This window comes from Ixodes scapularis, unplaced genomic scaffold (assembly GCF_016920785.2).
Source record: "Ixodes scapularis isolate PalLabHiFi unplaced genomic scaffold, ASM1692078v2 PGA_scaffold12__126_contigs__length_90152505, whole genome shotgun sequence".
NCBI lineage: Eukaryota > Metazoa > Arthropoda > Arachnida > Ixodida > Ixodidae > Ixodes > Ixodes scapularis.
Window position 1 is genome coordinate 30,719,159 of NW_024609838.1, and position 15,869 is coordinate 30,735,027.

The 15,869-nt window shown below is 49.7% G+C and overlaps 1 protein-coding gene across 1 annotated transcript in view; it reads right to left on the reverse strand.

Annotated features, from left to right (window-relative positions):
* Positions 1 to 3,955: 3,955 nt before the first annotated feature.
* The window catches only part of LOC8030312 (tyrosine-protein phosphatase Lar), a 65,230-nt gene continuing 53,316 nt past the window's right edge, over positions 3,956 to 15,869 (reverse strand). Inside the window, exons 5-8 of the mRNA XM_042289500.1 lie at positions 11,424 to 11,606; positions 8,479 to 8,589; positions 6,411 to 6,683; positions 3,956 to 4,165 (exon numbers count right to left, since the gene is read on the reverse strand). Of these exons, the coding sequence (XP_042145434.1) occupies positions 4,149 to 4,165; positions 6,411 to 6,683; positions 8,479 to 8,589; positions 11,424 to 11,606 (584 nt within the window). The 3' untranslated portion in view covers positions 3,956 to 4,148. The remainder of the gene's footprint in view (positions 4,166 to 6,410; positions 6,684 to 8,478; positions 8,590 to 11,423; positions 11,607 to 15,869) is intronic.

Below are 15,869 nucleotides of genomic sequence, written 5' to 3' on the forward strand. Positions count from 1 at the left end.
GGCTTCCGCGTCTGAAATCAACTCGCCGAGACGAACGACCACCAACAAAGCATCTGACAAGCTCCGGCCCAGCTGGGGCCAGCTGCTGCATGGGCGCTGCCATCTTTCCTGTGACGTCACGTATTTGGTTTGGTCCTGTGACGTGTGGTCAAATTTGCGTACAATGGCAGCCGCCTTATGGGGGTCACTTTCGAGTGCAGACCGGAACCCCGGTTTATCGCTCTAAGCCCCTCTACCTCGTTGTTGGAGAGGATGGATGGATGGATGGATGAATCCGGCTGAGCCCTTTGGATCGGGCGGTAGCTTACGCCACCTAGCCAACCAAGAGATTGTAACGCGTTGACGCCACCAAGCGGCAAGGCACTCAACTACAGCGCCCTTGACCGTACATCTGTGTCGTCGTCGCTCGTTAGCTCTCTTGTTTTATCGTGCGTAGCGCTCGTTTTTCCGTCGTGTTCCTGTTTTTGCAAAGAGTGTCTTCGTGTCTGTTAAAGTGTGTCGTCGTCGCGATCCAAGGAATGTGAAGCGTGTTTCACATGCAGCGATTTTGGCCCTGGAGCGGCGCGATTTCTGCCGTCGCGGCGCTCGTGCCACGCAACCGCTGGTGCTGGCCAGATTGCCGCTACGGCAGAAATCGCGCCGCTCTAGGGCCAAAACCGCTGCATGTGAACTAGGGTTGAGTGAAGTGTTTTCTAACTCTTAGTCCCGCGTTTCGTCCGCGATCTTTGCAGGTCGCGAGGTACATTTAACCGCGTTTGGTATTTTGTTTTTCGTAGAATATTTTTGGTAAATATACATTTGTAAATGTGAACCTTCGTCCTTCAGTGTGCGTTTTTTTTCCCGCGTTTCGTACACCTGTTGTGCTCGCGTTTGTGGGGCCTTTGTGCCCATAGTACTAAGTGCTCCTTAGTGTAGTACGTCTCTTCTGTGTTCTTTTCTGCCTTTATTTTTGGGGTTAATCATGCGCGTTTAGCCGGCGATTTGGCATTCTTCCCGCCCTTCTGCGCGCATTTTTCCACCGCTCTCCCGTCATTTTCTTTTTTTTTTCTCCTTCCTGGTTTTTCAACACGGCTTCCAGCGTCTGCCTTGCAGGTGTTTGAAGAACGTTTTGCACGCCTACTTCTTGTTTAGCTTTCCTTGTATTGCATATAAAAGCCTAGTTTAGTTCTTTCTTTTCTTATCATAAAAAGTGTCCGCGTTTTGAGCGCGTTTTTGCCGCGATAGACCGGCAGCTTTGAGGTCAGGTTTTAAGCCAGCTTTGGCCACAGTGACTCTAGTAACCTCACACGTTGCGTGTGGCTGACAAATTTTCCTAATTTTTATTTATTTTTTGGAGTAGTAATTTTCAGCGTGTAGTTGCAGCACGTACGTGGGCTTGCCAGCTTCCTATCGGTGGCGGCTTGCATGCTAAAGGCCAGAGGCAGCCCCACTGGGGGAGAACCCCTTAGGTTTAGAGTAGCGTTGTCCTGTTTAATTTAGGGAGGCTTGTCAGATCGCTTTCAGTGGTGCTGTTGCGCGCTAAAGGCAAGAGGCACCTTCCATTCGGAAAGATCCTTCAGGTATAGCATCATGCTGTGAGGCAGCTTTCCACTTACGCTGGGGTCTCTGCTTGACTTTTCCGTAATAGCGTTTAGCTAGAGAAGTGCCCATTTTGTTTACCTTTTTTTATTTTGGTTTAAGGACACCTCTTGCCACCCATCCTATCATATTGGGAATCTAAATGGTGGCAGCAGCGCTATTGCAACCGAAGACTTTCCATGCCCAGGTCCCACGAGGTGCGGCGAAGATAATGTAGCTAAGGGCGTCGCCAAAATGGTTTAATATTCCTGGGGTGTTGCGCATCCAGGGCTACGGTATAGGGAGGATTGAGGTGCACTTCAAGTACAAAAGTGCGGTGGATAGGATGCTGGTAGACACTAGCATTGATGTGGGGAAGGGCTTGCGGTCCTCTTTGCGTATCGATAGGTCGTGGGTTAAGGAGATCCGCGCCTTCCGGTACCCACTCGATCTGCCTGAGTCTTACCTCCGCAGCGTGCTGGGGGGGTTAGGCAAAGTTGAAAGTGTTAAACGGGAGTCGACGCGAGGTTTTGAGGGATAGAGCTCTGGGGTGTGCCGCGTTGCCGCGTCCGCCCAGACATGGAGCGTGCTGTGCTTACCTTCATGCGCGTGTTGAGCTACAACGTTCAGTGCGAGTATGACGGGGTGGTGCGCACGTGCCGTCGTTGTGGGCTGGCGGGACACATACAGGATGAATACAAAACGCCGCACTGTGATCGCTGCCGCAAGTACGGCCGTGAGGCGGTGCGGGGGTGCGTGGTGCGGGGCGACCATATATGTTCGCGTCCGTGGCAACGGGCCAGAAGCAGTGGGGGGACCCGCCTCTGGTGCTTGGAGTCGTTCCCATTGCTGTCTCGGATCCTTTTGTTGACGCAGTGCCTGGGAGGGCGGAGGGGGGGGGGGGGGATTTGGGGCTGCCGAGGTGACGCCTCCTGAAGCTGAGAAAGCGGTAGAGGAGGGGGGAGAGCCTGTGGCCAAGGGGGCGGAGGTTGCCCCTCCCCATCTGCCCACTGTGGCAGAAAGAAGGGGGGGGGGGCGCTGCTTCCTCCCTTCACAGGGGAAGCTTGGCAGATCGTGACACCCAAGAAAAGTAAACAGTGAACACACAGAGAAAAGAAATAAGACCGTTGTCTGTGATAACCCTGAGGAAGCTACAGACTCTCCCCCCGGCAAAAAAACTGATTCGGCAGTCACAGTAGAGTTCCTCGACATGCTCCCCCGAAGGGGGAGCAGAGTTGCGCATTTGTTTTCCCCGCGCCGGCCACGCCGCTATTCGCCGAGATCCATTACGTGAGGAGAAAAGCATCCTGCGCCGTGCAAGAAAGCCACCTTTACGGTCGCTCCGCCGACGTTTTTCGTGCCCCGGTGTATGTTCCCCTGCTTTCCGCCTCCTTTTCCTCCTCTCCCGTTTTCCATGCGCGGCGGCGCGCGCGGCGCCGCTATTCGCCAAATTTAGTCACGTGAGGAGCAAAGCATCCAGGGCGTGCGAGAAAGCCGGCGCTAAGGCCACTCGCCGAGGCTGAATGCGCAACTCTGCTACCGTAGGTAGCTATATACAGGAACTCTAAAGGCCCGTTCACACATGCAGCGGAGCGCTACAAGCATAGCGCTAACCTCGCGCTAAGCGCGTGCTGAGGGCAGCGTTCACCATCTTTGTATCGCACCGTCAAAACTGTTGCTCATGGCAGAGGATAAGTAGCCGACGACACGTGAGGAGCGCTACATGAGCGCTTCGCTGCATGTGAGAACCGGCCTTTAGTCACAGTGGTCTCGACAATCCAGGGCGAAGATTTGGGGTCTTCTTCTGACGAAAGTCACGCGGAGGGGGACTTGAGTGCTCCAGGGTGTGCGACGCGTCGAAGATGTCGGACACGGTGTATGGATTTTCTCGCGAATCTAGTGTCACACCCACGCCAAAACCAGAATGAATATGACTTGCTTCTGTTCGAACATAAATATCTCTTTCTCAAGGTTTAGTCCTTCTCAACCTGTTTTTCAAGAACTGTTTTGTTATTGCGTTACCCTTTTTTAATCCTCATCATGCTCTTATCAATTACTTTAGCTATCCTCATTTGCAGAGGCCTAACCTAAGCATCAAAACAAGCCGAAGTCATTGATATGGCCCGTAAAAACGACATTGACATCCTTCTTCTACAAGAAGCATTTGTTCGCAAACTGCGGGAGATCAGGCTCTTTGGTGCTAATCATGGTGCCAAATCTTACTGGAGCTACGGCCGAACAGGATCCTGCGGTGTGGCAGTGGTAATTGCCTCTCTTCCAGGACTCTGTTCACCGCTACTCTAGCCACAATGGTGGCCGCCTGCTCGTTGTGGATCTAGACGTTGGCATTAAAATCATATATGTGTACGCGCCAAACAGGGATCGTGATCAGAACGAGTTTTCTGAGGATCTAGAACATCATTTTATTGAGGCCTCTAATATTTTTATTGGCGGGAACTTTAACTGTGGGCTTGATCCACTTGACCGACGTCCACAGCAGGCAGGGGGGGTACCAAGGTCCTGGTGCAGTTGCTCTGAGACAGGTAGTGGGCGGCATGGGACTGATCGATGCCTGGCTAGCACACCGTCTTTTACAGCTGGGCATGACCTGAGCGGGACAGGTATCGCAAAGCAGGATAGATAGCTTTTATGTGTCTACGGCTGTCTCGGGGCAGCTTCACTCTACTCGGACTATAGACCGCGCACGAAGTGACCACAAGATGTTGGTGCTACGTGCGGTTGACACCGGATGGGTACCTAAGGGGAAGGGTGTATGACGCTTAAAACCACGGTTCCTTAGCGATGCGAGGGTTGTAAAAGATGTGCAAAAAATGATGAAACCACTCATTTCTCCCTTCATACGGCTAAGCGATTTGGATATCCTTAAGGGATCCTTGCGCAGCTTCCTGATGGACTGGGGAAAGAGGAAGGCAAAGGAGGACTGTGAACGAATTATAACGTTTTAGGGGCAATTATCCTTCTTGCAAAACGGAGGTCAACTGGTCCGGGCATTGCACCAGTCTTGACAGCGCTTCGGAGGGAGTTGAGGCGGGCACTGAAAGTTCGGTGGGACAACCTTAGGGCACAGGCAGGGGCAGAACAATAGAAAAGGGGGACCTGGTTTTCAAAACATTTGCTCCGACGCCATCTTGACGTCGGGGCCAATGTGTAGCGTAGGGCCCCAGGAGTTTTCTCCAGAAGAAATTGCTGAACAAGTGTAGCACGATGAAACTGACGGAAGTCGCTAACATGATACTTCTCGGATATCCCAATTCCAGAATGCCGTATCCGACACGTGCGCAGCAGTTGCAGCTGGTATTATGGCGGCAAATAAGCAATGTGCCTAACTGCAGAGTAGTGGTGTTCTACATAGTAAAATTTTGGGTGAATGAGAGAGTTAAGCCAGCTGAAACAAGATTGAAAGCAGAGTATGGGGAACAAACGACGTTTCTGACAAGCGTGTACGAATGGTTTTTCGACGGTTTGGTGAAGGACAATGGCCAAACGTTTGTCCAACTGCACTCGCACGGTCCAGCTCCTGACAAAAGAATGCAGCGGTATGTGGAGGCCCATGACTAATGCTTTGAAAAGCGGATAGTTGGATTTTTTTCAGATTATACATTTTTTCTTTTGCAATAAAAGTCTCGGCCAACCTTGAACGACCCTTGTATGTGCCTCTTCCACCATAAAGTTACGTGGTTGCTAAACATGCCGTATTTGAAACTGTGTGGGTGATTCTAAACGAAGCCCTCAATGATCTGTGAATGTGTTTGTGGCCGTCAGAGTGTGTACAAAAGCCGAAGAAAACAGGGACGACATTTGCCCCATCTTTCAGCTTGCAAGGATGTTCTAGTTGCTGTCAGGTGAAAGAAGACCAGATACTGTCACTTGTCTCGTTTTCTCAATTTTCGTGACGCATCTTGAAAACTCTTCATGTGGTAGAAGCCTAAAAGAAACAATTCCAAAAAACTTTCAGCCTTCCCCCTCTGGTGAAGCAGGAAGACCAGCGAAGCTGCACTATGATGGGATGACCTCAAGCACGACTTCTTGGACGACCTCAAGGACGACCTCCGGGACAACGTCTAGGACGACCACAAGACGACGCCTAGGGCGACCTCAGGGACGAAGTCTACGACGACCTCGAGGACGATTCAGGACGACCACGAGGACAGCGTTTACGACGGCCTCAAGGACGGCCTCAAGGATGACTTCTAGGACAACCTCAGGGACAACGTCTAGGACGACCTCGATGACGACTTCTACGACGACCTCGAGGACGACATCTAGGACGACGTCTAGAGAAATTCAGCCATTCCACTCTGGTTTCCACCAGAGCGGAAGGGCTGGAAAGGTTGCCGCCATCTATGAGCGAGCCGGTTGTCTTGTTGCCGCCGTCGCTCATAGATGGTGGTAGCTGTCCAGAGTTTCGTGTCGACATTTCTTCGCGGGGAACACGATCCTCGGGAAACCAGCCCTTAAAAACTCCGCTATAAAAGATCAAGATAACTGTGTTATGCCAGTCTACATTTAGCAACGAGACTCAACCAAGCTACTCAGCAAGGCTGACGACGAGAATGAGTTTTTGAAGATTCGTATTTTGTGAGTCACAACTCGGAACGCGTTGCCAAAATCACACGACGGGGTAGTTAACAAAACATTCCCAAACGTAAATAGCGCAAAATTTCCGTGTTTTCGGTTATTTTTACATTGTAAAGCGGCAGGGGGGGGGGGGGGGGGGGGGGGGGCTGCCCCAAACATAAACGCCGCAAAATACGCGTGTTTTGTAAAGCAGCAAAGCAGCCTTTCGTTTCGCCACCGCGACGGCGGCACGAAACGGCCAGCTCGGGACGCACCTTGCACGAGCACTTGAGAGACGTGCTCGATGCTCCCGAGAGAGGAGAACGCCACGCAGGTGTAGTTTGCCGACTCCTTGATGTTCTCCAGCACGAGGTTGTTGCGTCCCACGGGCACGTCGCTTTCCGGTATAAGGTCCACATGACCCCGGCGCCACTTGACGTACGGCATCGGGGAACCCACCGCCACGCAGGTCAGGTTAAGGTTTGCCCCGGGGGTGACCTCGTACGAAAACTCGGGGGGCACAGTGAAGTATGGCGAAACACGGCGCACTGGACACCCGAGATAAGAGGGGAAAGACCCTTGGTTACATCGTAAAAAGAGTGCTGGTTGGCTGGTTATGCAAGACATCTTAGAGTAGTGCTTCCGAAAGTATCGTACCCTGCAATGCATCAAAATATGAAATATGCCACGACGAACTCCCCGTCTCCTCCCTCCCCGACGGCTTTAAAGGGATACTTCAACGAAATTTGAAATATTCCCGTCGTGTTCAAAAATAGGTTGAATACGATCCACAATATCCGTAAATGACAATCGCAAGTTTGTATTTTGAGCCTGGTGGTTGTATTTTTCGTTATAAACGGCCCACTCTGGCAAGCGCTCGGAAAAGGCCCACCGGAGACCATGTGACACCGAACTCAATCGTGACGTAGGCCGTCTTGGGACGAGCAAAGCTATGGCGAGGCTGACGTCGAAAGGATGGCCTAGTCGTTCCAGCCACCGAAGCGGCTGCTTTTGTACGAACTTTGAGTGACGGATTAATCTTCTATAATCTTCTAGGGGAACAATAGCGACTTCTGCGACACACAAAAGGCATTCTCGGGAAGAGGAGAGTTCCTCCTGCCCCTCTTCTCTCGTCGTGGCCGGAGGCAAGACAACCTCCGTCACTAGCTGCCAAGGTTCCTAGACGGGCATTACAAGCGAGGCGTTAGCGACATCCACCAGGTGCTCTTTGCTAATCGTTTAATTCGTTTTAAAATTCCTTTTCGTGACTTTTTTAACAAGATATTGGTATGTTCGATGTGATACTGCTCCTTTGAACACATATAGACCGAAATTTCGTTGTAGTATCCCTTTAAACGATGCCCGAGCTTTTCTATTTCACCTACGAATAGTAATGCCAAAAAGTGAAGCGGAAATTTTCTTTGAGAGCTAAAATAGTCCAAGGTGCGTCAGCTGGGCTAGAAGCCCTCACAAAAGTGAAAAATACCAAGCGCCAAGAGGAGTAACCCGTTCTAATGACAAAAGAGGACTTATTTGTTAGAACACAGTTTCTCCAAACGAGGGCCGAGTTTGGACGACACCAGAACTTTCATTTCTGGCTCGATGTTGAGCTGCGACCTGTACTTTGTCTTCGTCTACGCCAGTAGGATAAACCAGTAGGATAAATAGTATTTTGGCATTTCGATGTAAATTACACGTTACATAAAGCTACGCCATTTTTCTTTAGAAACAAGAAAAACATCATATCCATTCCAGAAGGTTATAGAATGCTTCGTGCAATCGCCTGGAAAGCGCAATATAGACCTTTTATTCATAAAAGCGTCGAAAGGAGGCGTTGTTGCATTTTACAACCCCACTAACTTTCCGTCAAATGAAGGACAAGCAATCCTCGCCATAGCACGGCTTCTTGAAACGCTCATGAATTAATTGATGTCCAGTTTTCTAGGTGGCTAGCCAATGGACCGGTTAGCAAGAAATTGGCCGGAGATTTTTCAATACTCCCGTAACACTACCGATTCAATCCTTTACGTCGAATAGCGCGGCAGAGAGACTTCGCTAAATCCAAAACCTCTTGGTTTCTGTAGGGCTTCGTCATCCCAGGAATGTTAACATCAACGGGCTCGAAAGATACGCTGAAACGGAGCGAACGGAAGTCTTTTGGGAGGCAAGAGATGGCCTGTGTTTGTAAACATAAAAACGGTATATTGAAATCAATGCTACAAGCACTGGTTGTATTTACGACGTAAGATGACAAGAAGCGCCTGAAATAAAGCAGTGCCCTTGCTCACTTTCTGAGAATCCTTAGCTTGTTTGAAATAAGTGGATGTCAGTTCGTCTCCTTACCGCGGACATAGAGTCTCGCTATGGGCGAGATGGCAGTGCCCACGCTGTTTTCGGCGATGCACTCGTAGTTCCCTTGGTCTTCCTCCTGTGCATCGGAGATCTGCAGGGAACCTGGGGAGAGGAAAACAGAACGGAACAATTTGTTAACTTAAGACAACGCCTCGGTAACGTTGTGGCACTCTGAGCACGTCTCCGACCAAGCGTTTGGCATCCTACAGCGCCCGTGCTCCTGGATCGGTACCAGAGTGGCAACGAAGTATGTCGCAGAAGCAGAAGGTCCATCCCTTGGGGTATTGCCACCCTGACGGTTGGTTGTACACGTCCCGACGAAGAAGGCAAGCGGGAGCAACCTCCGCTGTTGTGCCATTGCTAGAATCGAGGCCAGCAACAGCACGAGGCACTGACGAAGAAACGGGTCAGAAATCGAGGGACCAAAAATAAAACTCTGTAAACGTGGTAGTTAGAGATGCGTTCTAGGCACCGCAACGAAGGCCTGTTTATAGACTTGCCACTTCTTAAGACCGAGTGCCTTGGAACTTGCTAAAATTTCTTAGAACGAGAGGACACGCTAGCGCCATCTATTGGGTAACACTGGAAACTTGGCGGTCCCGCATGTTTTCTATTTCTCTCGCGTATCATAGTTTCTTTCTTGGCTCAAAAAACTTCTGTCGACGTTATGAACGAAACAAAAACTAAGGCACCCAGTCAAAAATCGTTTACTGATCTTTATTGTACAACACCCCCCCGCGACTAGGAAAGGAGTGGTGAGGGGCTTTCCGTGATCCCTTTGCAATATGAAGCGGCAGTTCTCGAGTAATTGGAGCTCTTGACCCGCAATGGATCTCTTGGCTCGTGTTTGCCGAGTGAAAAGATCCAACGCGTCAGAAGATCCATTACTGGACCTTCTGACTCGTTGAACCTCTTGACGCGCCATGGATCTTTTGACTCGTTGGATCTCTTGACTCGTTGGACCTCTTGAGTGTCTTGACTCACATTGGATCTTTTGGCTCGTGTCTGGCGAGTCAAAAGATCAATTATTGAACCTCTTGACTCGTTGGATCATTTGACTCGTTGGATCTCTTGACCAGAAGCGGGCGTTAAGGGGGAGCGGAAAATTCCCGCTCCTTACGTGTTCTACGTTCTGCTTTCAACCATGTAACCATGTCGCGCCGCAGAGGAGCGGGGTGCGCTGCCCGCTGTCCTCACCCGCGGAGGAGCGGGCGCGCTGCCCGCTGTCCTCCGTGCTGCGGACAGCGGGGCGCGCTGCTTGTAGGAATGCGCTGCGTGTAGGAATGCTTTCGCACTCCTACACACCAGCAGTCTTACATGTACTCCTGTCATTTTTTTTTGCGTGTTTAAGACTACACTGTGCATCGTTTTAGATAACAAACAAATTAACGACCTTTGGGTTATCAGGGCTGTACAACACTAGAGCGCACGACAGTAGAGTGCCGACAGTAGAGCGCCGACAGTAGAGCGCCGCGACGTTAGAGCGCCGCGACGTTAGAGCCCGCGACTCGAGAGCGCGACGACGTTAGCGCGCGCGACTCAAGAGCGCTGCGACGTTAGCGCGCGTGCCTCTAGTGCGCAGCGACATTAGGAAGTTTTCGTAGACCGCGTTGCCCCCTCCGCTAAACGTTCCGCAACGAAGAAGTTGCTACTGCGCCTGCGCGCCGATAGCCTTGACTGTGGAGTTCCCGCTATATTGCGGAGGGCCTTGCGGGACGGCGAAAACGATCTACGAAAACTCCCTATTAGGGAGCTTTAGTAGACCGTGTTTCCACCTCCGCTACGAAGAAACCGCCACTGCGCCTGCATGCCGATGGCTTTCGCTGTAGAGTTCCGGGTAGCGGAGGAGCTTAGCGGAGGGGAGCGTCCGTCACGAGAGCGCACAGCCAGTCCAGCGTGAATGGCCCGACCGGACCGGCCACTTGTTCGGGCATCGAGTGTTTTATGTAAAATTGGCATGGATTTATGCCGCGGAATTCAGCAATGACACCTGCAAAATGAGTCGACGAAATTTTGGCGTTTGACAAACCAAGAAGTGTTACAAAAAGCTGAGAGCAGAAAAAAAAAAGCATATTTGTAGCGTGCATTTTCGCAGAAAAAAACAATGCAGCTGACCTAGCTTCATTTGTTCTTTGAGTTTGTATATCACAGATTTGCAGGGGAGGTTTTCATGTATCCGTCAAAAGACTGGAAAGATCTGCATCCGATAACATTGCGATCAGCTTTCCTTTGACGTGTGTTTTACTGATACATTTTTAGCGGTGAGCTTTCTTCTTTACGGACATGGACGTCAGAATACCCTTTAAACTTATGCAAGGGACGTCTAAATGGCCACCAAATAGATCGGAGCCCAAATGTCTGTCAAGAATAGACTAAATATAGCAAAAAGTAAACTATTTATAGTATATCCGAGAGGCGCACCGCAGCACTGTGAAGAAATCTTAGACTCGCTGCTCTCCTCAACTGCAAACTTTGTCGGTACCTATATGCCCCAGCCCACTCCCCTGCCCCCTTTTCTCTCCGAACTCAGTAAACAATTGGTTCGAAATTTCTGAGTCATACCCGTTTTATTTTTATTTTTTTTATTAAAATAAAAATTCAATCAATCAAAAATCACCAACGCTTCAATCCGATGAGTCGCACAATTTTGTTTTGTCTGTGGAGCCGCGGGTACATCACACATTTTGCGGTGTTCGCTCAACTGGGGTGCGCTCTCGCGTCGCGCGCTCAACTGGACGTGCGCTCTCATGACGTGCGCTCTAGTGTCAAGCGCGCTACTGTCGCAGCGCCCTCGTGTCGCGCGCTCTAACGTCGGCGCTCTAAAGACGCTCTCCCCGTTATCAGTGTCCCTTAAAAACCGAAGGTGTCCAGAGTGGCGATGCGTCCAGACAGCTCTTGAGAGTGAGAGAAAGGACGGGAGAGGAGTGGGTGCTCACCGCCGGACACCAGCGAGTATCTGGGGTTGGACATGTTGACGGGCACCTCGTTGTGGAGCCAGGAGATCCAGGGCTCGGGATCCCCCTCCGCCTGGCAGGGCAGCAGGGCGCTCCGGTTACGCTCCACCGCTTGCATGTGGGGCAGCAGCTGGAACTGCGGGAACCCCGGCGGGATCTCGTTCTCTGCATGCGAAAACGGCGGCCGCTTGGTTCATTTGCGTCTAAAGGCTTGACTCGCGGACAACTTACTCTGGCTACAGAGACAAGGCTATGCGTGCACGTGAATTCGCACGCCTTGAGCGCGATCAAGGCTGTGCACGTGCAGTTTCCACTTCTTTCGAAATGCGAATGAAAGGTGACCCCGAGTGCACTGATGCGTTACATGAGGGGTAAAAACAAACAACAAAGTGGGCGAAATTGGGACATATGTATCTCAAGACGTCTGAACCGACCCCAAAACTTTGCACACCTTCAGAGTTTTCCCGGTTGTCAGATGCCCCGGGCCTTTAGTGCCTCCGACACACAAACAAATTATTGTTTAAAAGGTTAAAAGGCGCGAACAAACAGGACGAAAAGAGAGACACGTACGACACGGACAGGCGCCATCCGTGTCGTACGTGTCTCTTTTTTCGTACTGTTTGTGCGCGCCTTTTTACCGATATGAACCAACTAGCCCCAACCAAAGTTTTATTGCAAATTATTGTTCCACGCGAAATGTCACGTGGGTTCCCGAAACGGGTGCGTAGGAGGACCCTCACAGGTTCCTCGAGCTGGGGATTTCCCGTGCTGCTATTTACTTAGAGCATAACACGTTGCACTGCCGCTTCAACCCCTCCACGGTCGAGATCATTGCCAAAAAAATGTGGTCGTTTTTTTTTTTTTTTTGCTTCCAAGGGAATGGTATAAAGAAGGGGTCAATGCGCAGGTTTCAACATGATAGCGTTTAGGAGCTCATGTCGCAGAAAATCTGTCGTCGGCAACGTTGGGACCATAACATTCCATAATGCAACGCGCGCAGCCATGTGTGACGTCACACGTGGCTGTGACGTCATGAACCTGCCAAACGTAGCGGAAAATTTTCCCGTCAAAAAGAGGGAAATGTTTCCGCTAAATATAGCGGAAAGGTTTTCCGCCAAATTTAGAGGAAATTCTCTGCAAAATTTAGCGGGTCTATAGTTTCATGACGTCGAAATCACGTGTGACGCCACGCGTGATGCGACATTACGTCACACGTGACGTCATGTAACATTACGTGACACGTGACGCTACCGACTAGACCAAGCACCCACGCTTGCACGGCTTACGCGCGGTTCAAACAGGCACGTAATACAAATACGGGCGCCGGAACCCGTAGCGACGTGAGCGCTCCCTCCGTACGGGTGGTGACGTAATTACGGTTTCCGGCGCCCGTAGTCAAGAGTTAAACAATTTTCCAGTTTCTACCTTCCGTGTCGTGACGTAGGTTTCCGTATTTTGTCCGCGATCAATCAGCGCGCCACGGGGGCCTGTGGTCGCGCGCCGTTCAAACCAAACCGTGAAGACTTGGATAAGTAACGGGGGCCGGAAGTGATTACGTAAGTACGGGTTCCGGCGCCCGGATTCCGTATTCCGAGTCTGTTTGAACCGCGCTTTAGGAACGAGCGCGGGTTTAATAAGGCTTTGCGAACAAGGCCCGATATCGCTACAGGGCTTCCCACTCTTAAGGCTGCGGTACCACGGCGGCCATCTTGAACAAATCATTAGTTGAACCACCAGGGCGGCGTTGGCTGTCCGTATGAGCTAGAGTAACTGTATAGGCTCTCCTTCCGCAAGCGGAGCATATAGACCTTTTCATTTCAGTAGTTGCCTGAGCGGCGGGTAGAGGGCGCTGGCGCACTCGGCGCCATTAGGTTGCTTCAATTTGGTCGGTTTCGGTTTCAACGTACACGCGATTGTGATGCTGTTTCATGCCACTTTCGATTAATTTTGCGATATGAATTTCTTTCTTGTAGCACACAGCGAATGAAACAATAGTATTGAGCCACTTGGCAAACCGCGAAGTGGTTTCGAGCCGAAATTGCGACCTTTTTTTACTAACACTATATGCGTCTGATTCCGTCCATCATTAATTTCGGCCAGGTTCAGCGGTGAAACAACTGCGCTGATGCACAGGGAAAAGTACCATTGTCCACGGCCGTACCTGCGGACACTAATTTCAAGAAGGAAAAAAGAAATAAAGAGCAGGACAAGCTCCTCCTGCAGCGTGCGCTCGTTGCCTGCCACCGTGCTTTGGCTGTGCGTGCACCGAGCGGTACGGAAGTAGATTGCTCGCGCTCAAGTCAGATATTGAACTGATCATCTTATATTGCAACAGACTATATTGCATGAGTGCTTAGTGAAAAATCAGGTCGACAACATGATTAACAATCTGCTGAATCACCAAGAACAGATGAACTGACGAGTTTACTGTTCGATGTTTGGTTTCCGTACACCAAACTTTTCTAACTTCGAGACTGGAAACGTCTTTTATAATGACTAGAAAAGTTTAATATAATCACGTAGATAATATAAAAAAGTGTTATTGTCTCGGCCTGTTTTATTTAAAGAAATTAACGCTCGAGAAATATTTTGATAGACCAGCCTAGGCTGATTAGAAAATTTCTTTAACTAAAGTACTCATTTACAGCATTTCAAAATATTGGCCTTATGAAATAAACTTTTTGTTATATGGACATTTGCTTACGACGTTCTCAAGGTATGAGAATGGCAAGATAAGTGAATTCCAGGCTTCAAATAAAGTCTGATAGTCATCTTTCGTAAAATTTGCCGAATAAAATTGAAGATCGCAAAAGAAATTATCTCCGATAAGTTTGGCTGAAGTCGAACGCCAGGCGCCACCCAATGGACCTTTGTAGAAAGCTGTTCACTGATTTGAAACGATGCGCTTTGCACATTTTGACGTCGCCATCTACTGAAAGTAACTCCGTATTCGAAGCCGACAACCGGCTACACTCGGGTGATTTTCGTGCAGAAGAATTCTTTTCGGCGTCACATTTTATGAATCATAGGCACTATCAAGTTGTCTGTGGCAGTTTCTTACGCGGGGAGTTCAAATATTTGTGTTGAAATAAATTAATTGAAACTGCATGGTTATATCAAAAAATGACTTAAGCAACTGAAAGACTATGGACATGGGACCAAGCAATATATACAATTCCGTAGAATTCATAAGTAAACCGATAAAGCGAATGCTTATATCACACACGCGATTAAGAACGTAAAACAGACATAGGTGTGATATTGCGAACAAACAAGTTGCCCAATGTTAAGGTACCATTATTTCTAGCATTAAAAATAATTCAAACTAAATGTTTGTTCCCGCGCCTTGTCCACTAGTTCCTTGGTGTAAGCAAAAGAAACTGTTTTCGATCTGTTGGAACTACAAAACACCATGTTTTCAGGGAAAACACGTGGCTAATTACGCTGAGTGTTTTTGTTTTCTTCCTTGACACCAATGCGCACTCATATATATATAATAACATTGGGCTTCCTATTGCAAATGGTCCGCCCTTATTAGTAGCCAAACCTCAGTTCTCATAAGTTATTGGTATTTGAACCCTCGAGGCTCTCTTCAAGTCATATATGTATTCAATGTGCGCAAGTGCTAACGCTGATTCCTGTTCCTATAAAACCTTTTCACACGTATCTCGCACGCCGACGGTAAACAATATTCAAAACGTGTTACAAAATCAACTACAGAAGTTGTGCGCATAATGATGTAATGCAATTGGATGGTAAGTATAAGTATCGGACGACACTTTACGGAGCAAAGCAAGAGACGCTGTGAAACGCGACGAAAAACACGAATTCAACGCATCCGCCAAGGTGCGGACGGGAGAGCGGAGCAACAAGTTGAAGCAACCTAATGGCGGCCGCATCACGTGATTCCAAGATGGCAGCGCCCATGCGGCGGAGGGTGAAAAGGTCTACTAGTATGAGCAAATGCTGAAAAACCTGCGCGCCAATTTCGAAACCCTTTTTCCCGTCGCTTGCCACCTTGAGTTTCCTTCTCCACTCTTACGCCCCTCCTTTCACGTGTTCACCCTCTGGCGCGTCGCGCCCACGTTCATTGTTGGGAGGACAATGTACCGGATAATCCCCAACTTGAGGCCACCTGCCCCAAATTGTCCGACTGCCAAGTGATTTGAGCGAGATAGGGGTTTTGACTTTTGAAGCAGTATGGAATAGTGTGACCGTCAGTTTTGAACTATGCCTTTTCGATACTGCATAAGTTGTGTACGGGGCTGGCCAAGGCACGGGCGCGAGGACGTAACTGTATACAATGCTTGGGTTGCAGGAGCACTCGCGCGCAGAAATGGTAGGACGCGCTTTCTGAAATCACACGCCTACATTCCGCAGCGTTGCAATCCTACGAGTAAAACAGAGTACATCTTCGGACAGTGCGTG